The 20,091-nt window shown below is 33.8% G+C and overlaps 2 protein-coding genes across 2 annotated transcripts; both read right to left on the bottom strand.

Annotated features, from left to right (window-relative positions):
• Positions 1–102: 102 nt before the first annotated feature.
• Positions 103–7,691, bottom strand: LOC120333212 (solute carrier family 2, facilitated glucose transporter member 9-like). Its single transcript, XM_039400581.2, has 10 exons — positions 7,545–7,691; positions 6,780–6,908; positions 5,938–6,205; positions 4,218–4,339; positions 3,893–4,063; positions 2,999–3,105; positions 2,063–2,234; positions 1,640–1,803; positions 1,268–1,409; positions 103–608 (listed from the first exon to the last, which is right to left on the bottom strand). The coding sequence occupies exons 1-10, from the start codon at positions 7,560–7,562 to the stop codon at positions 432–434; spliced, it is 1,470 nt and encodes a 489-aa protein (XP_039256515.2). The 5' UTR covers positions 7,563–7,691; the 3' UTR covers positions 103–431.
• Positions 7,692–10,968: 3,277 nt separating this feature from the next.
• On the bottom strand, positions 10,969–19,780 carry LOC120333211 (solute carrier family 2, facilitated glucose transporter member 9-like). The gene is made up of 11 exons (XM_039400580.2): positions 19,624–19,780; positions 18,268–18,388; positions 17,518–17,646; positions 16,594–16,861; positions 15,468–15,589; positions 15,147–15,317; positions 14,451–14,557; positions 13,543–13,714; positions 13,143–13,306; positions 12,764–12,905; positions 10,969–12,453 (listed from the first exon to the last, which is right to left on the bottom strand). The coding sequence occupies exons 2-11, from the start codon at positions 18,283–18,285 to the stop codon at positions 12,277–12,279; spliced, it is 1,470 nt and encodes a 489-aa protein (XP_039256514.2). The 5' UTR covers positions 18,286–18,388; positions 19,624–19,780; the 3' UTR covers positions 10,969–12,276.
• Between the last annotated feature and the right edge of the window lie 311 nt (positions 19,781–20,091).

Genomic DNA, 20,091 nt, shown 5'->3' with positions numbered 1-20,091 from the left:
TCCCCGAACTCGTAATAGAAGGCAATTTTGTATTGCGTTCATTTTAATGACATCAACACATCATATTTGTCATTAGTGGACGCTGTTGGAAGTGGAGTGTACATATGATTCGTTATGTTATTATGTTGTTGTTGTTGCTCATCTTTTTTTTTCTATCTTGAGAGATCTTTATCCAAATCAATTTGAGTAAAAAGACAGACTGAGTGTTATAACGAACAATTATATTTTTAATAATGGAATATACGGATATATTTAACTTTTTCATTATTTTATAGGTCAAATTTTACCATGAGTGGCACGGGGAAATCAACTGTACATATGTTTTGAGTTGAAATAATAACCACCAACAACTCTATAGTTGAGGTATTATCCGGAATATCACAATTCTTGTAAAATGTACAAAATCTTTCAAAAATATTTTTGCATGTGTATTAAAGTTCCGGATCCAGGGGTACTGAACTTGCGGATGTTGCGAGGCCGGTTTTGTAAAATGCTTGAATTTGATCTGGTGTCTTCCCTGCGATGTTCGGAATTAAAAATATTGTGTAGAGTAGGACAGCGATAGTTAACACCATCCAGACCAGGAATCCATATGGTCCAATCCATATCTAAAAAGATAACACATACAAAATCATTCGCCAATCATTTCAATAGCAAAGGCCACACCATGAAAAACTTTAGTGTCCTGGCAATAGACGCACTCACCATCTGTGAGTTATATAGGAAAAACAAAGAACACTTTTGGATCAACACAATGAGAACCCGGCAACCACGAAGAATCAACGTAAAAGACAGAAACTCAAAGAAAATGATTCTAAAACAAACACAAACAACAACAAAACAAACAAAAAATTCAAAAGCAAACGCTGGAACATCTACAAATGGTCAAACCTAGAACGACTCAATATTATTCTTCTACACAGCACAATAGAGACAGACTTATCTCATCATTCTCCAATATTCTCGTATTTCTTAGTATATTATTTCTCACTGACTATTGATCTTTATAATTTGCAGTCATATCTTGTTTTATCTGAAGAAGTTAGACTATGATCTAACAAAAGCTCATAAACAAACTTACAATTTCGTGGAAAGAGATTATGTTATTCCTGCACATAAAATATTTAATAATCAATGATTTAAGATACCCAGGACAAAAAAAAACGATACAGACATAATTTCCATTTCTCTACTCAAAAAATATTTCAAAAGACTCAATCTAGTATGTTTAGTACTCTCAGAAATGATGTCTCTTAAATATTATTACCTCGAAATAGGGAGCTATGAAGCCCACTAACCACGCGAAAAACCACAAAGATGCTGCTCCAACGTTGATACAGACAGGCCTAGTTCTGTCAATAGTTATTGCTCCAAACATGACGTAGCCGACCAAATTAATCATTGCAAATCTGAAAATAATAAAATTAATATATTCATTTTCCTGAACATAAACTATAAAGCACAACTGTTGAGTAGCTGTTGGTGTGACGTAAACTTTTACGCAAATGTTTCATATATAAGAAACTAACGTAAATAAGAAGTGATGAATCAAAAGTTGTTATCCAAATTTATTATGTACAAAACAAGGCGAAAAAAACCCCAGATGTCATAATCAAGTTTCAACACCAAGGCAATTTACCCGATGTAGAAGACGCATACTGCAGCAATTGCGGCTGTGGACATGGCTGGCACATCTTCAGAAGTTGCCAAGCATGCAGTCATAAACGCATCTCCAAAAATCATGATTGTGCATCCGACTATCATTACTATCCGTGGTTCGGCTCCTCGATTAACAAATATCGTCTGAGATACAGGAGTGAATTCACGTCAAAAACATTCATTTTTTAAAATAAAGCCATTTCTGTTTTTCACTGGAAATGTGTCAAAAAGTATCCCTCTGCCACGAAAAAAAACATGACTTATAACTTAATTGGCAAAACGACTGGCAAACTGTTTAATAAACAGTCGAATAATATTAATAATATAAGTTTGGTCATGGACATTTAACTGGTAATATATTTGAAATTGGATTCATTTTCAATGTATTGACTAGGCTACTTACCAACACAACAGATACTATAGGACCAACAATCATGACTCCCAAAGTAGCAGGAGTCACTGTTTCAGAATCTAATCCAGCGTTAGAGAGAATCTGATCAGAGTAGAAGAAAATATTGTTTACTCCGCAAGCCATTATGATTGAATATGCCAAAACAGCTCCAATGAAATGACGTCTGAAAAACAAGAAAATATATATATAGGCAAAAGGGTACTCCCGTAGTATGTGTTCCAGGTTAGGCCATGATTTTGGGCCATAATTTTATTAAGATTTTCCGTATTTTAGTTCTATTACGTGTTTAGGGACTGTCTGTGTTAGCCAAGTCAATTTACTTACTTATAGGCTTCCGTCTCTTTACACAACTTGATGTAAAATAGGCGAGTTATTAGTTACCCCCATATTGGTACACATACTTCTGGAGCGGCAAAAGTATACCAAAAATGATGGTATGCTAATCAATATCTGTTTGCTACGTTGCACTTAATTTCCATATTAACCTTACGTTACATATTACAATTTCATCGGAACATTTGCAACTCAAGTATTATTTATTTGATAATAACAGTACTTGTTTTATTATGAAATATATTTGCGCCTAATACGTCAGATGCACGAAGATATCAACTATACAGAGCGAATGCTTCGAATAAAATATCTCAATTCTTATGTCTATTATGTTAATTTTCAACTGAAATAATGTTCAGTGTAGCATTTTCCTCCACGTTTCTAAAATAATGTAAGTTTACTTTTGCTTAACAACCCAATCGGTGGCGTAGTAATACATTGGGTGGGCAATGTCTAACTATAACGATGGGGCGATGCTTCTAAAAATAGTGGCGTGTATCAATGATCGCTGGTAAGAGCATTGTTTGAATTAAGGGCAGAACGTTTTTTTTTCATTCATTCATTTCGCTCTGTTTAATGCAATGTAGTCATTACCTGTATTGTGGGGTTGTTATTACTTCCTTGAATGTGGCAACTGAATTTGCATTGTCATCTGAGGCGCCATCTGCGACTAGATCCTTCAGCTCATCAATTAAATCGGTCTAAATTTTACAAAGTAAACGTCATACCCTATTTCCACTTTGTATATCCCAAAATTAATTGCTACATAGTAAGATAATTGAAGGATCTCATTGACTTTTTCATAATATTTTAATATTTCGTGTATTTTTAATATATGCACTTGAACCGAAACTTACTCAAGCTAACAATCAAATTCGAAACTGCAAAGTATTAGCATTACTCAAGCAATAAAATATCAAAATGTAGTCGAACGTGTTTCACATACATGAAATTGATGTGAAAGAAGAACTGCGCTGTGACCGTACATTTGAACCCACGTACATTTGAACCCATGTGTATATTCGCGGGTTCAATCTATATGCGGGTGCTAAACCCATGGGTTAGGGTTAGTATGGGTTCAAATATCCGTAAAACAACAAAATTTTTCATAGGTGCAATAGTGTGCAGGTGCAATCGTCGTGGGTTCAAATGTACGTGGGTTCAAATGTAATGGAACCATATATATGATGTAACAATATCAACCACGAATTTCTCACGTTATGAGTCTGGTTCGAGTGTGGTAGGCAGCAGTGGCGGAATTCATGGGGTTGTATGGGTTCGCGCAAACTTGGCACGCACACGTTATTGGGAAATCGTGGTAATCGGCGAACCCGCTTTTGTTCAAACGTTAGACAACCGCAGCTAAAGGGTAACGTGTACCGCAGCTGAAGACTACCGGTACAATTTAATTTTCTCACGAAAGCTTACGAGATATGAGATTTAACGTGTTATATAATACCACGTGACTCGCCAATTCAGCAAAACTACCTCGGTCCCACAACGCAGTTTCCGAAGAACCGTCAACGCTCTTCCTTCTCCATGCAAAATCAACGCTTGTAGAGGCGTTTCTATAATCCAGAATGAGCATACCGTATAAACGATTGAAAAAAACATACACACGAATAATACTCCCAGCCATCGCTCATCTGTGCCGAATATCTGTAAGTAAGACATATTTTAATTTTCGAAATTGAACAGATATCATTTTGTAGATGAAATTTTTCTGTGTGTATCACTCGTTTTGTTCTATAGAATTTAATTATAAATAATATAAGATATTCAAAAAGAGTTATGATAGTCTGGGAAGTCTTACCTTTGGCCACGCAAAAAAGATTCCGATTGGCACTCCAGATGAAGTAGCTATCCCCCAAACCCCACCGTAAAACGTGCGTCGATGCGGAACGCAAGATTCGTTGAAAATTAATGGTGTTACGCCTATAAGAATAAAGGGCATATGAGTGCATTGCAACGTATGAAAAAATGTGTATACGAAACATAGGAAAAAATCTTAAGTTTTCGATCCTAAGCGAAACGGCCGCCCAAAAGCTTTTGGTTTTATTTTATTAATCACTAATTTTAGAAAATGTTCACTAAGTGGAAAGGTTGTGCACGCAATATTTTGACAACACAGAATTTTGCTATTCAGCACATTTTTCTCGGTAATCACATACGTGAACTTGGAGCCAGCGAAAAGTCTGTTCAAAAAGTAGTAAAATTTTTTAAATTGCCAAGTAAATTTATCGACACCCCTTCATGGGCCCCTTCAGATGTATTGATTAAGTAAGTAAAACAACTAATCGAACACAAATTAAAGCGTTGGTGGTCATGCATCATGAACGCGGTATTTTAAATAATTAGTCATTGTTTCGTAAACCTAGAAAAAACGGAAACACACGAAAACCAAAACCTTCCATGCCCCACAAATAGATGATGGATGACAAAATGGGAAATACTAATTTTCGTGGTGGGTAACAAATTTTTTCGATATCGGCAGGCTTGTCCATGGGATTTATTTTTCTGTCTCATCCCATGGGATTCCCACGGATATTTCCCTGACCTTCGACCCTCGAAAAATCCTCTACTTCACCATTGCAAAATTTTAGGTGCGCTGTTTTAAAAGTGGTTTCGCGAGTTGACACGTATAATTGGTTTATATGTTTCATACCATTTTTTGATTGAAAACATTCAACAACTCATTTGAAAGTACTGGTGGGAAGTGTATAGCCTAGTAATAGTTTATCGCCTCTATTTCACTAATTTTTGATTACTGCAATTAAACTAAATCTTCTAAGAAACAAAGGTATCATTGAGTTATTTGATTCATACTTAAATTTTCGAAACACAACTAAAAACTACCAAATAATATGCAAAACGTGAAAATGAGGTAATGTTTACAACCATGACTGATCATCTTGCTGTTGATTAGTTAATATCACGTAATTAAACAAAGACGACGATTCTCGGGGAAACATCCATTGCAATACAATTCAATAAAAATTATTAAATTTATGAATATTTAGGTCTAGTGTCTACAAATAGGACTACATGCCCAAAGAGACATGCAAAACATTTTTGCCTAACTATGGCAATCCAGTGTCAGAAGTGTCAGTGTTTTCTGTTTTACGCAAAATCGTGATAACATATTATCTCACTTTTATGTTTAAACCGCTGCTGACATAATGTTAAGTGTATTGACACACAAAACGTAATCCTATGTAAAATTGTCCCATTTGTCTTACGTTTCCCAAGCGTCCTCTTGTCCTACGTGTCCCATGGGAAAAACAAATGTGTGCTGTCCCATTCCATCCCATTCCCATGGACACGCCTAGATATCGGTCAATTTATGCATGTAATGGGAAAATAAAAATGATTGTCATTAGTATTCATTCACCTTCTTTCGTTTGTTTTTATCGGGGTTCTCTTTGATTTATTGCATGGATGTACTATTTAACAAATTAGAACAGTTTGACAATATAGAAAGAAAAAATAAATCAAAAATGAAAATGACATTTTGAAAAATATGCCGTACTCACTCAAACCGAGCCCAAGCGCGATTCCCGTAACAAATCGACCAATAATAAAGGCCTCAGGCGATCCCCATTTTCCTGTTCCAACTGCAACAATCAGGTATCCAGTCGCCGAACAAATATGAGTTAATATCAAGATTCGTTTCCTTGTCAAATATTTCAACAATATTTTGAAAACCATAGATCCAACAAAAGCACCAATCATCAACATTGACATCGTTAAAGTCAGCAAAAGAGTCCACGTGTCGTCAGGCAGAGCATCGCCATGTTGTTTCTGAGATATGGAAGATTATTAAATGTGCAATAATTTGTGGCGACAAGTTTTATTTGGATCCATATTGCTGATTTATGCTACTGAATTCCAATGCAACCTAAACGGCTTAATGTAGGAGAAAACTCTCGTTGGAAATACGAAATCACGCTTGTCAAACTATAATTTGTTTTGATGGAAAAAGTTATTTATTGAAGTGGTCCTATGGATCGTTTTGCCATTTTGTATTTTTCTTCTCGTTGTCGTGAAAAAAAATACTGTAAATAATCGATACTGTAAAATGTTTGATAATACAGTTGTGAATTGAATCATTTGGTATTTCAATTCACGTTGAGACTGAAATCATGGATTATCATCCTCACAGGACCTGGGAAAGCTAAGACAATCCGGATACTGGTTCCTTGCTGCAGGTGTATGTAAGTGACCGTACCTGTTTCAGTTCCATTGGGAGTAAAAAAAAATCGTTTTAGCTTTCGTGCCCATATATTTGATCATGGCTCTTTTGTTTAATACCAAAATATATTCAGGTTGATTTTTGAGATGGTAATACGTTTTCACATAACAAAGAACGACTTACTTCATACGTTGAGTTGTAGATGCGTTGAATCACCGGTACCAGTGGATTGAGGCATGCTATCGAATAAGCGATCATAAAAGCGGTAGGAAATATGGACGCGTTGAGGACGAACGTGCAATACCATGAATTCTGTAAATGAATTTTTATTTTAGAGTTCATTCAACCACAATTTTGAAGTAATTTATTTGTACATTACAGCTGGATTCTTGTGACAATTTCATATAGACGCCTAACAAACAATCAGAATATGACACATATGTCTTATTTGTGCGTCAAAACGGACGAAACTGAGTTTTATGAACTGAAACCGTTAAAATTCATTTATCTCTGATAGTTTAATATATATATAAGATTATATTATAGTTTCCTATAGGTTTGTTTGTATTACCGGTAACTATAATATTTAAAATAAATTTCACAATTTATAATATAAAAGCCCGTTAATAATCTTTTAACGTAAATAAAAAAAAATTAAAGACCTGAAATAAAATCTGATTAAAATTTGTTGCAACGATTACAGAATGAGAACTGTTTTTTTTTTATAATTAATTTGATTAACTCATATTGTACTTTCCGCTGACTGTAACGTCACATACTATTTACAAACATCCACAAAATATTCTCAAACAAACAGTAATCAATTTATTTTTAAAATAAAAAGAGATTCTTCGTCAAATTCCGTGCATGGTGGGGTGTATTTTTATCATGTAAATATAACAAAGTTACTATGTACAAAAGACTATGTTTAAATTTTAAAAAACGTACCTTGTATTCTCCTTTCATTATGATTGAATACGTAACTTGGTAAATGTGATTTATATGATAAACTTCCAATTCTACATAAGCTATGATTAGACAAGGCTTTAACCGACCAATCACTTCGACTGCCTTGTATAATAAAATGAAGAAAATTATCTGTTTCCATCTCAAAATTTTGACATATTTCTTGCTAAAATATTCTTATTTCTAACATATTGACCTTCATTATACCTGACTGTATCTAACAAGACAATGCATTCCTATTTATTTAAAAAAAAAATTATCTAACTTATGTTTTGAACATTTCTGCGCATTAATTTATATAACATTTAATATTTACCTTCAAAGGTTAATTTTTAAAATACATTTTAATACAATGACACACAGAATAGACTATACTGAAATGTATGTGAACGTTGCTGAAGGCCAGCTAATTAATATACGTTCTGAATTATTTTCAATAAATTCTTCAAAATTTTTCGTTTATATCTGACATTAGAAAATAGAGGTCAAAAGTGCTATTGGTATATTTTTTAACGTTGCATACTCGTAATCAAAACCTCACGCAACTTAGCACAAATTTTAGGCAAATAATGAAAGCATTGTCTGATCATCCCTATTTTATATAACGGCTTACAATATATTTCCCAACAAAAGCACAGAGCGTGTAAACGTATTTCAAATATTAAAAAGTGACTTGCAATTTTTTCTCGTCAGCATGATAATGTGCATGATGCATTTTTAACGTAACCCCTGTCTGTGGTTCGAAAGCCCGTTATAACTGAAATCAGAGGTAGCCTATAGCCAAAGTTGAATTTGCTTTCATTCCGAGAACATAACAATAAAATTGACATCGATCCGATATTACCAAAATTTACTCGAATAATTTGAAAAACATCAGATTGAATTTATCTTTTAACGAAATTAGGAGCAAATTACAGATATTTTAACTAATGTATACATATTTAACTTAAACAAATTACTTCATTATATTAATATTGTCACATGAGTTTTGTTTATTAATTTAATCTGTTCAGTGCATGTAGCACATTACACTACATACAGAAATTACGTAAGACAAGCTTCGAAGAGCTGGAAAGAAACTACTTCAGACGAGGAAGGAGATCTTCATGAAAGGCCTATCGTAGCGCCAACCAGTGATGGGATTCAGTGGGTTCGCAAAGATTCAGTATCAAAATACCGTGGTATTCAGTGAACCCGTTTTTGGTCTGACGATTAACGTTATATTGGACTTTTTAAGGTTTTGTATTGATGTGTGTAAAACTTTTCATGGTAATGTAGCTTACGTAGTGACATACATTAGAAAATATGATGTATAGTCATCGGGCTATAAGTACGGCATGGTTTCCTGGAGATGGAAACCTATTGTTAGTAAGTTTAAAATTTCATCATTCCAACCCGCATCTGCTGTTTAATAATCCACAGCGCAGACTTTGAGTTTATTTAATCTCATTTTAAGGATTCATGACATCATAGCATATATTTATTTGGCTCTTCATATATGTCAGTAGTGGACGCTATCGGACACGGAATGCACTTGTGGTGCTAAATATGATTACTTACAAGCAATGTTCCCTCTAATTTTTGTAGTATGTGTGCGCAGAAATTTTGGTGTGTGCGCACTTTTTTGGAAATGACTAATATTTGTGCAAAAACCAATGAAGAAATTTTGGCGTTCTAACCGGGTAATAAGTGGGCTTATTAAACAAATTTTGGTTATTCAATAAGTTTTTCTATAGATTGTAAATGCTTTAGCGAAGGCTATATGTTATCAGTAGATAACAATGAACATACATGGAAAATAATAAATAAAATTGATTGTAACAGATGGTTTTATTTGAATTCAAATAAAGGGTGAAAAAAGAACAAAAGAACATTGTTACATTACATCGAAATACGTCTGTGCGCAGTAAATCTATGCGTGTGCGCAGCCTCTGAAGGCTGTGTGCGCGCGCACACGCGCACACTTTAGAGTAACGCTGCTTACAAGTATATATTCGATTCTTATCCAATTCCTAAATTTTTTATTCCAATTTTCGATTCCTCGACATAGCTTACCGAGAAAACATACCCACTTAAACAATACCATATGAAATCGAACAAGAGAGCGATGTTCAAATATATGGGCACGAAAAACAAAACCAAGTAGTATGGGTATGGACCTTTACCCGAGCATCGACTTCCATGTTTACTTCGTGACATTGACCAATCAGCAAGATTCAAAAAGTGACGTAACAATGCTCCCTTTCAACATACGCTCAGACACTTTTCTCACTCAGACAGATTTTCAAGCGTGGTCGTAAACATTACCTCGTTTACGTGTTTTTGAACTCGATTCGTTAGTTTTCAGTTGTGTTTCGGAAACTTAAGTATAAATCAGATAATTCAATGATCACTCTGTCTTCCTAGGAGTTTTAACTTCATTGCAGTAATAAAAAATTAGCGTAGAAATAGCTGTGATAGACTAGGCTAAAATTCTCCACCGGTACTTTTAAAAAACAGATTGTTGTATGCGATGAATCATAATGATGGTTTGAAACACATACCCCATTTTACAGGCGCCAACTCGCAAAAGCACTCTTAAAATAGCCCCGAAAATTCTGCAATGGTAGAGTATAGGAAGAATTTTTCGGGGGTCAAAGGTCGGGGAAAGGTCCATTCAATCTATTAAAGTAGACAAAATCGCACACAAAAAATTAAACCTTTGACGAGAGCCCACAGAAATTTTTAAAATACATAAAATAAACGTAATAATAGCCTTCTAGAAAAAGAATTACAATTTTTAAACACTCGAAATTTCAAAGCAATAGTTCCAGTAGGTGAGAACAAATATTTTTCCATAACGATAACAAGAAAATGAATTCTAGCAACAACAACAAAAACAACATAATAACAAAACGATCTGTATGTCCACTTTGAGGTTTACATACAGAATCACAAAACGTTATACTTTGTTTGCAAAACTAGTTTTAACCCTAAGAATCGATTCCAAGTCATCGGAATCGATTCTAACCGAATCCACGACGAATTGATTCCGGAGTCGATCCGCCATACATATGGATCGTTTTGATATTATGTTGTTGTTGGTCATCCATCAATTCCTCTTATCATACCTCTAAACGCATGTAATTATTCTGTATGCACTCTTACAGTTTCTTGTCCTAAGAGATCTTTATCCAAAGCAATTTGAGTAAGAAGACAGGCTGAGTAAATGTGTTATAATGAACAATTATATTTTTAATTATGGAATATATAGATATAATCAACAATTCTATTATTTCACAGGCCAAATGGTACTATGAGTGGCAGAGGAATATCAACTATAAATATGTTTAAGTTGAAATGATAACCACCAACATCTCTATGGTTAGTTTATTATCTGGAATATCCTAATCTTGTAAAATGTGCAAGATCTTGCAAAAATATCTTCGCATGTTTATTAAAGTTCCGGATCCATGGTAACAGAACGGCTGTTGTGAGGCCGGTTTTGTAAAATGCTTGAACTTGATCTGGTGTCTTCCCTGCGACATCTGGCATAAAAAAAAAATTGAGTAGAGCAGGACAAGGATAGTCACCACCATCCAGACCAGGAACCCATATGGTCCAATCCATATCTGAAAAGATAACATACATAAAATACTTAATCATGGATATTAGATACCCGGAAAAATAAAGGCGATACAGACATAATATTCATTCCTCTACACAAAAAAATATTTGAAAAAAATTCAGTCTAATATGTTTCAAGAAATAATACAACACGAGACTTGAAATCATACTTTTACAACAACCAGGAGTAAACTATATGTAAAATAGGCGAAAAAATTAGTTACCTCCATATTGGTACACATACTTCTGGAGGAACGGCAAAAGTATACCAAAAATGATGGTATACCAATTAATACATGTTTGTTACGTTGTGCTTAACTTCCACATTACCCCTACGTTACACATTACAAATTCTTCGAAACATTTGCAACTCGAGTATTATTCACTTGATAACAACAGTACTTGTTTTATCGTGAAATATATTTTGCGCTTAATACTATAGATACATTGAAGATCAACTACAGAGCTAATGCTTCGAATACAATATATATCTCAATTTATATATATATATATTATGTTAATTTTTAACTAAAAAAATATCCCCAAGTTTTCAAAAATACTGTAAGTTTGCTTTTGCTTAACAATTCAAACGAGGTGTAGTAATACTGTGGGTATAGGCAATATCTAACTGTAAAGATGAGTCGATGCTTCTAAAAATATACTCTTTTTAAGGTTTTATGACACCATAGAATATATTTATTTGGCTCTTCATATTTGTCAGTAGTGAGCTCTCTTGGATACGAAATGTACATGTGGATCGTTTTTCTAATACGCTGTTGTTGTTGGTCATCTATCAATTCCTCTTATCATGCCAATAAACACATGCAATTATTCTTAACCTACAGTTTCTTATCTTGAAAGATCTCTATTCAATCCAATTTGAGTAAGAAGACAGACTGAGTAAGTGTGCAATAATGAACGATTATATTTTTAATAATGGAATATACGGATATATATATATTTAACATTTTTATTATTTCATAGTCAAAATATTACTATGAGTGAAATAATAAACACCAACAACTCTATGATTGGGCTATTATCCGGAATATATATCATAATTCTTGTAAAATGTACAAGATCTTGCAAAAATATTTTCGCATGTGTATTAAAGTTCCGGATCCAGGGGAACAGAACTTGCGGCTGTTGTGAGGCCGGTTTTGTAAAATGCTTGTATTTGATCTTGTGTCTTCCCTGCGACATTTGGCATAAAAAATATCGAGTAGAGCAGGACAAAGATAGTCACCACCATCCAGACCAGGAATCCATATGGTCCAATCCATATCTAAAAAGATAGCACACTAAAATACTTAATCATTGATATTAGATACCCGGAAAAATAAAGAGAAAAACAGACATAATTTTAATTCCTCTACACAAAAAATATTTGAAAAAATTTCAGTTTAATATGATTCGAGAAATATTACAACATGAGACTTGAATTATTTAAATCATACTTTTACAACAACCAGGAGTAAACTATTCACAAATTTCAACATATTTCATGATTAGCGCAGCATAACTGACATTTTAAAGTTTTGATGAAATAGAAGGCTTTAGTACTCTCAGACATGATGTTTCCTAAATATTATTACCTCGAAGTAGGGAGCTATGAAGCCCACTAACCACGCGAAAAACCACAGGGATGCTGCTCCAACGTTGATACAGACAGGCCTCGTTCTGTCAATAGTTATTGCTCCAAACATCACATAGGCGATATTATTAATTATTGCAAATCTAAAAATAATAAAATCCATATATTCATTTTTTTAAACTTAAACTAAAAAGTGCAATTGTTGAGTAGCTTCTGATGTGTCGTAAGCTTCTAGGCCAATGTTTTATATATAAAAAATAAGAAACAAAATTAAATAAGAAGTAATGAATCAAAAGTTGTTATCCAAATTTATTATGTACAAAACAAAGCGAAATATTTTTTAGATGTCATAAACAAGTTTCAACACCAGGGCAATTTACCCGACGTAGAAAACGCATACGGCAGCAATTGCAGTCGTGGACATGGCTGGCACAACTTCATAAGTTGCCAAGCATGCAGTCATAAACGCATCTCCAAGAATCATGATCGTGCATCCGGTTATCATAACTATTCGTGGTTCGGCTCCTCGTTTAACGAATATCGTCTGAGATACATAAGTGAAAACATTCATTTTTTAAAACTTTTTTCACTGGAAATTTGTCAAATAATATCCCTCTGCCACGAAAAATAAAAAAATATTATAATATATCACTTAATTGGCGAAACAACAGGCAAACTGTTTACCAGGAGAATAATATTAATAATAGGAGTTTGGTCATAGGCCTTCAACTGTTATTATATTTGCAATTGGATTTATTTTTCAAAGTATTAACTACTTACCAATAGAGCAGATACTATAGGACCAACAATCATGACTCCCAAAGTAGCAGGAGTCACTGTTTCAGAATCTAATCCAGCGTTAGCGAGAATCTGATCAGAGTAGAAGAAAATATTGTTTACTCCGCAAGCCATTATGATTGAATATGCCAAAACAGCTCCAATGAAATGACGTCTGAAAACAAGAAAATATATATAGGCAAAAAGGTACTCCCGTAGTATGTGTACCGGGTTACGGTTAGGCCACAATTTTATTTCGAATTTCCTTATTTTAGTTCTATTACTGTCTATGTTAGCCATGTGAATATACCCCTGTCCATAGGCTTGCGCCCCTTTACACAGCTTGATGTAAAATAGGCGAAAAAATTAGTTACCTCCATATTGGTACACATATATACTTCTATAGGAACGGAAAAAGTATACTAAAAATGATGGTATACCAATCAATACATGTTTGTTACGTTGCGCTTAACTTCCATATTACCTTTACGTTACACAATGCAATTTTTTCGAAATATTTGCAACTCAAATATTATTTACTTGATAACAGCAGTACTTGTTTTATATTGAAATATATTTAGCGCTTAATACGTCAGATACATTAAAGATCAACTACAGAGCGAATGCTTCGAATACAATATCTCAATCCATATGTCTATTATGTTAATTTTTAACTGAAAAAATGTCCCCAAGTTTTCAAAAATACTGTAAGTTTACTTCAGCTTAACAATTCAATCGAGGTATAGTAATACTTTGGATAGGCAATGTCTAACTGTAGGGATGGAATGATGCGTCTAAAAATAGTGACGCGTATCAATTAACGCTTCTACAGAAGAACATTGTCCCGCATAAAAACTTTTTTTTATTCATTAATTTCGCGCCGTTCAATGCAATGTAGTCAGTAGGCCTACCTGTATTGTGGAGTTGTTATCACTTCCATGAATGTGGCAAATGAACTTGTATTGTCATCTGAGTCGCCATTTGCGGCTAGATCCTTCAGCTCATCGTTCAAATCGGTCTTAATTTTAAGTAAACATGTATCATATTTCCATTTTGTGTCTCCCCAAATCAAATGTTACATAGTAAGATATTTGAAGTGTCTCATTGATTTTTTCATAATATTTGGAGTATTTTTAATATATGCACTTCAACCGGAATTTAAGCAAGCTAACAATCAAATTTGAAACTGCAAAGTGATAAAATTACTCTAGACATAAAATATAGTCGAATGTATAATGTATAAAATGTAGTCGAACATGTGTCACATACACGAAGTCGATGTAAAAGAAGAATCGCGCTATATATATGATGTGACAATATCAACCACGATTTTACCACGTTATAACTCTGGTTCGAGTGTTGAATCGCGTAGGCAGCAGTGGTGGAATTCGCGGGGTCGCGCAAACTTGGCACGCACACGTTCTTGTTAAATCGTGGTAATCGGCGAACTCGCTTTTGTTCCAGACGTTAGACAACCGCAGCAAGAGCGTAACGATACCGCAGCTGACGACTACCGGCACATTGTAATTTTCTCACTGAAGCCTATGACATATAGGATTGAGCGTGTTATGTAATAACACGTGACTCCCCAATTCAGCACAACTAACCTCGGTCCCATAGCGCAATTTCCGAAGAACCGTCAACGCTCTTCCTTCTCCATGCGAAATAAACGCTTGTAGAGGCGTTTCTATAATCCAGAATGAGCATACAAAATAAACGACTGAAAAAAACATACACACGAATAATACTCCCAGCCATCGCTCATCTGTGCCGAATATCTGAAAGTAAGACATAATTCAAGCTTACGCAATATCACAGATATCATTTTGTAGATAAAATTTTTCTATGTGTATCACTCGTAGATGTTCTATATTATGTTACTATAAATAATATAGAAGATTTGAAATAGTTATGATGGTGAGTTTTACCTTTGGCCACGCAAAAAAGATTCCGATTGCCACTCCAGATGCAGTACATGTCCCGAAAACACCACCGTAAAATGTGCGACGATGTGGAACGCAAGATTCGTTGAAAATTAATGGTGTTACGCCTATAAGAATAAAGGGCATATAAGTGCATTGCAAATTATGAAAAAATATGAATGAAACATGTAAGAAAAGCTCAGATTTTCGATTTTAAGCGAAACGGCCGCCCAAAAGCTTTCGGTTTTGCTTTATCAATCACTAATTTAAAAAAATGTTTATTGAGTTGTAAGGTTGTGCACGCAATATTTTGACAACGCAGAATTTTGCTATTCAGCACATTTTTTCGGTAAACACGTACGTGAACTTGGAGCCAGGGAAAAGTCTATTCAAAAAGTGGTAGTTTTTTTTTTCAAATTGATAAGTAAATTTATCGATACCACATATAGTTTGTTGGTCCCTTCAGACGTATTGAATGAGGTAAAAAAATTAACCAAACACTGATTAAAATAGAACAAACCTGAAAACTGACTTCATAACAGATTGAAATTGTTACGCGACCTGGTAATTGTGTATCATTTTCGAACGTAATCGAGCGCCTATTTGAATCATTTATTATAAATATAAATGCGATATTTATAGGTATATTTATCATCGCCAAGAAGTTTTCATAATTTCATTACGTGGCATATTCCTTTGTTTACTTAAATCGAAAATTTGAGAGTTTCGCTTTTAAAGTGAACTGTGAAATTTTTAGCTTCGCAATATATAATTATTTAGTAAACACATTTTAAGGAAATTGATAGTAAATTGAAGCGTTGGTGCTCATGCATCATAAACGCGATATTTCACATAATCATTCATTGTTTCGTAAACCTAGAAAAAATGGAAACTTACAAAAACCAAAACTTTGCAATGCCTGCAAATCCCATCACTTTAGTTTAGATAATAGATAACACAATGAAAATACTAATTTTCAAGTTATGCATGTAATGAAAAGAAAAAATTATCATTAGTATTTGTTTCTTTTGAGGCTATTTATTGCATCATGGACAATTTAATACATTAGAACAGTTTGATAATATAGATGGATAAAATAAATCAAAAATCACATTTTAACAAATATACTCACTCAAACCGAGCCCAAGCGCGAGTCCGGTAACAAATCGACCAGTAATAAAGGCCTCAGACGACCCCCATTTTCCTGTTCCGACTGCAACAATCAGATATCCAGTCGCCGAACAAATATGAGTTAATATCAAGATTCGTTTCCTCGTTAAATAATTCAACAATATTTTGAAAACCATAGATCCAACAAAAGCACCAATCATCAACATCGACATCGTCAGAGTCAGCAAAAGAGTCCACGTGTCGTCAGGCAGGGCATCGCCATGTTGTTTCTGAAATATGAAAGATTATTAATGTGCAATAATTTGTGGCGACAAGTTATATTTCGATCCATATTGGGCTCAATGTAGAAGAAAACTCTAGTTTGAAATGCGAAATCCTGCTTGTCAAATTATAATTTGTTTTGAGGGACAAAATTATTTATTGGACTCGAAGTGATCCTATGGATTGTTTTGTCATTTTGTATATTTCTTTTTGTTGCTATGAAACACTTTCTCATTAACTACTCGACCAATTGCTTTGCTTTATTACGTTTTTTTTTCTATTTTACGTTTTTTGTGGTGACGTCATCAAAATTAAAAATTATAATTACTTGGAAAGGTTCCGCAGCCGCATGTCAGCGGACCTCGTGCTTGGTGAAAGTCGGGCCTTTCAGTTTTATTAGGGTACGGTAGACTACGCAGGGCTACTCAACTGGCAGACCGCGGTCCGAATTCGGACCTTTCAAGTTATCGATTCGGACCGCGTCTGTTTTATTTTTATTGTAGAGGATTGTCTCCATTTAATTTTGGATATGTAAAAGCATGTGGAATATTTTGCGGTTACTCAGTTTTCCACAACTCGCGTTTTCTCAACTTTTTAACCGAAAAGATAGAGTCACTAAAATATAGATGGTAATAGGTTTTTTACATAAAAAAACACGACTTACTTCATACGTTGAGTTGTAGATGCGATGAATAACCGGAACCAGTGGATTTAGGCATGATATCGAATAAGCGATCATAAAAGCGGTAGGAAATATGGACGCGTTGAGGACGAACGTGCAATACCACGAATTCTGTAAATAAATTTTTATTAGAGTTCATTCAACCGCACTTTGAAGTAAGTTATTTGTACATTATAGCTGGATTCTTATGATAACTATGTGTATACTAGTAACAAACAATCAGAATGGGGAACACGTGTATTTGATGCGCCAAAACGGACAGAACTGGGCATCAAAAATCGAAAACCGTTAAAATTTATCTATCTCTGGTAATTTTGTTTTTTTATATAGAACAGATCGTATATATAGTTTTTTATAGGTTTGCTTATATCAACTATAATATTTTTGATAAATTCTACAGTTAATAATATGAAGGCACGTTAATAATTCTTTAACTTATAAATAAAAATTCAAATATTGAAAATCTAGAATAAATTATTACAAAGATTACAAAATAAGAACTGTTTCTTATAATTAATTTGATTAATTAATATTGTACTTTCCGCTGACTGTAACGTCACATACTAACCCCAAATTTTCACAAAATTTTCTCAAACTTCTTTCTTCTTTGTCAAATTTTTTGCATAATGTAGCGTACTTTTATCAAGTAAATATAAATGCAAAATAGTTGATGAAGCTTGCCCAAAGTAACGTATAATATCAAAACCTATGTTTAAATTAAAAATAACGTACCTTGTATTTTTCTTTCATTATGATTGAATAAGTAACTTGGTAAATGTGATTTATATATAAAGTATCAATTGTACATAGGCTATGAATAGAGAGGGCTTTAACCGAACAATCACTTCGACTGCTGTGTATAATAAAATAAAATATATTTTAGGGAAATTATCTGTTTCCATCTCAAAATTTAAACATATTTCTCGCTATAATGTTCTTATTTCTAATGTATTCACCTTCATCATACCTGACTGTGTCTAACAAGACAATGCATTCCCATTCATTCAAAAAAAATGATATAACTTATGATTCGAATATTTCTGCGCATTTTTTTTATAACTTTAATATTCACCTTCAAATATTAATTTTCAAAAGACATTTTTTTTTCCCAATGACACACAGAATAGACTATACTGAAATTTATTTAAACGTTGTTGAGGGCAAGCAAATTAATATACGTTTTAAATAATTTTCAATAAATTCTTTAACATTTTTTTTGCTTATGTCCGAATTTTATATGAAGAGAATAAAGGTCAACCAAAACTGATGAAAGAAATAATATTTCAAGAGTGTTATTGTTCTATTTTTTTGTTGCATACTCAAATTCAAAATATCAGGCAACTATGCACTGGCACAAATTTAGGCAAATAATGAATGCATTGTCTGATCATCACTATTTATTTTGACGGCCCAATACACATTTTACAGCAAAAGCACAGAGCGTGTCAATATATTTCATATTTAAAAAAATACGTTATGATTTTACTCGTTAGCATGAAAATGTGAATGCTGCAATTCTGACGATGCCCTGGTTGTGGTTTGAAAGACCGTTATAATTGATGTCAGAGGTATATCAAAAATTCCTTTTGTTTTCATTCCGGAAATATCATAATACCAAAATTGACACCGATCCAATATTACCAAAATTGACACCGATCCGATGTTACCAAAATTGACTTAAATATTTGGATAGTACCAGAATGAATTCATATTTTTGACGAAATTAGGGGGAAATTACAAATATTTTAACTATTATATATATATATATTAATTTAACAAATTACTTCATTACATCAATACTGCCATACGAGTTTTGTTTAATAATTTACATCTGTTGAGTGTATATAACCCATTACACTGCATTCAGGAATTATGTAAGACAAGCTCCGGACGCGGAAGCAGATCTTCATGTAAGGCCTATCGTAGCCCCAACCAGTGATGGGGGTTTGCACGGGTTCATTCTTAGAAAACCCTGTTAATCAGTGAACCCAATTTTGAGCTGGCGACTAACGCTATATTGGGATTTCTGAAATTGTGTATTAAGTTATGTTATATATAATATAATACATGGTATATAATAAGGCTTACCATACGTCCCGCTTTAGGCGGGACAGTCCCGCTTTTTAGCGTCTTGTCCCACCGTCCCGACAAGTCAACCAAAAGTCCCGCTTTTGCGTTCAGCCATCCAGCATAATACACGAACATGTTCTCGTTACTGCTGTTGCTGTGTAGCGCAACGCTAGTCTACTTACTGAAGGTGAATGCGTTATTTTGTTTGTTTCGTTGTTTCCCGCTAACATTGTTAGCGAACGTAACACATGTGTAACACATGTAAAATCATTTCTAATTGGTCCTGTTCGGACGTTCACGTGAATATAACATTGAGCAACGTCGTTTTGAAGGTGTTATCTAAAGAAGAAGCAAGCTTAGCGAATAAGTAATGACCAATGCTTGAAAATGGCAGACTATTTCATTATTCTTTATTCGTTTTGCTGTATATGAAAAAATCTAAATTCGGATCATTTGTATCGTTAGCGTCTAAACCTTTCTATTTTT

This window comes from Styela clava, chromosome 13 (assembly GCF_964204865.1).
Source record: "Styela clava chromosome 13, kaStyClav1.hap1.2, whole genome shotgun sequence".
NCBI lineage: Eukaryota > Metazoa > Chordata > Ascidiacea > Stolidobranchia > Styelidae > Styela > Styela clava.
Note: the sequence above shows the minus strand (reverse complement) of the source record. Positions and strands in the feature narration are given on the sequence as shown.

Bases quoted from the DNA above. Each gene is read 5' to 3' on its own strand.
- LOC120333212 (XM_039400581.2), bottom strand. The intron at 4,064-4,217 runs GTAAGACTTCCC...TCTTACTTACAG, and splicing joins TCTTTTTTGCGTGGCCAAAG to ATATTCGGCACAGATGAGCG. The intron at 3,106-3,892 runs GTAGTTTTGCTG...TGTAAAATTTAG, and splicing joins AACTGCGTTGTGGGACCGAG to ACCGATTTAATTGATGAGCT.
- LOC120333211 (XM_039400580.2), bottom strand. The intron at 16,862-17,517 runs GTAAGTCGTGTT...TTCATATTTCAG, and splicing joins TCTACAACTCAACGTATGAA to AAACAACATGGCGATGCCCT. The intron at 15,590-16,593 runs GTGAGTATATTT...TTATTCTTATAG, and splicing joins CGCGCTTGGGCTCGGTTTGA to GCGTAACACCATTAATTTTC.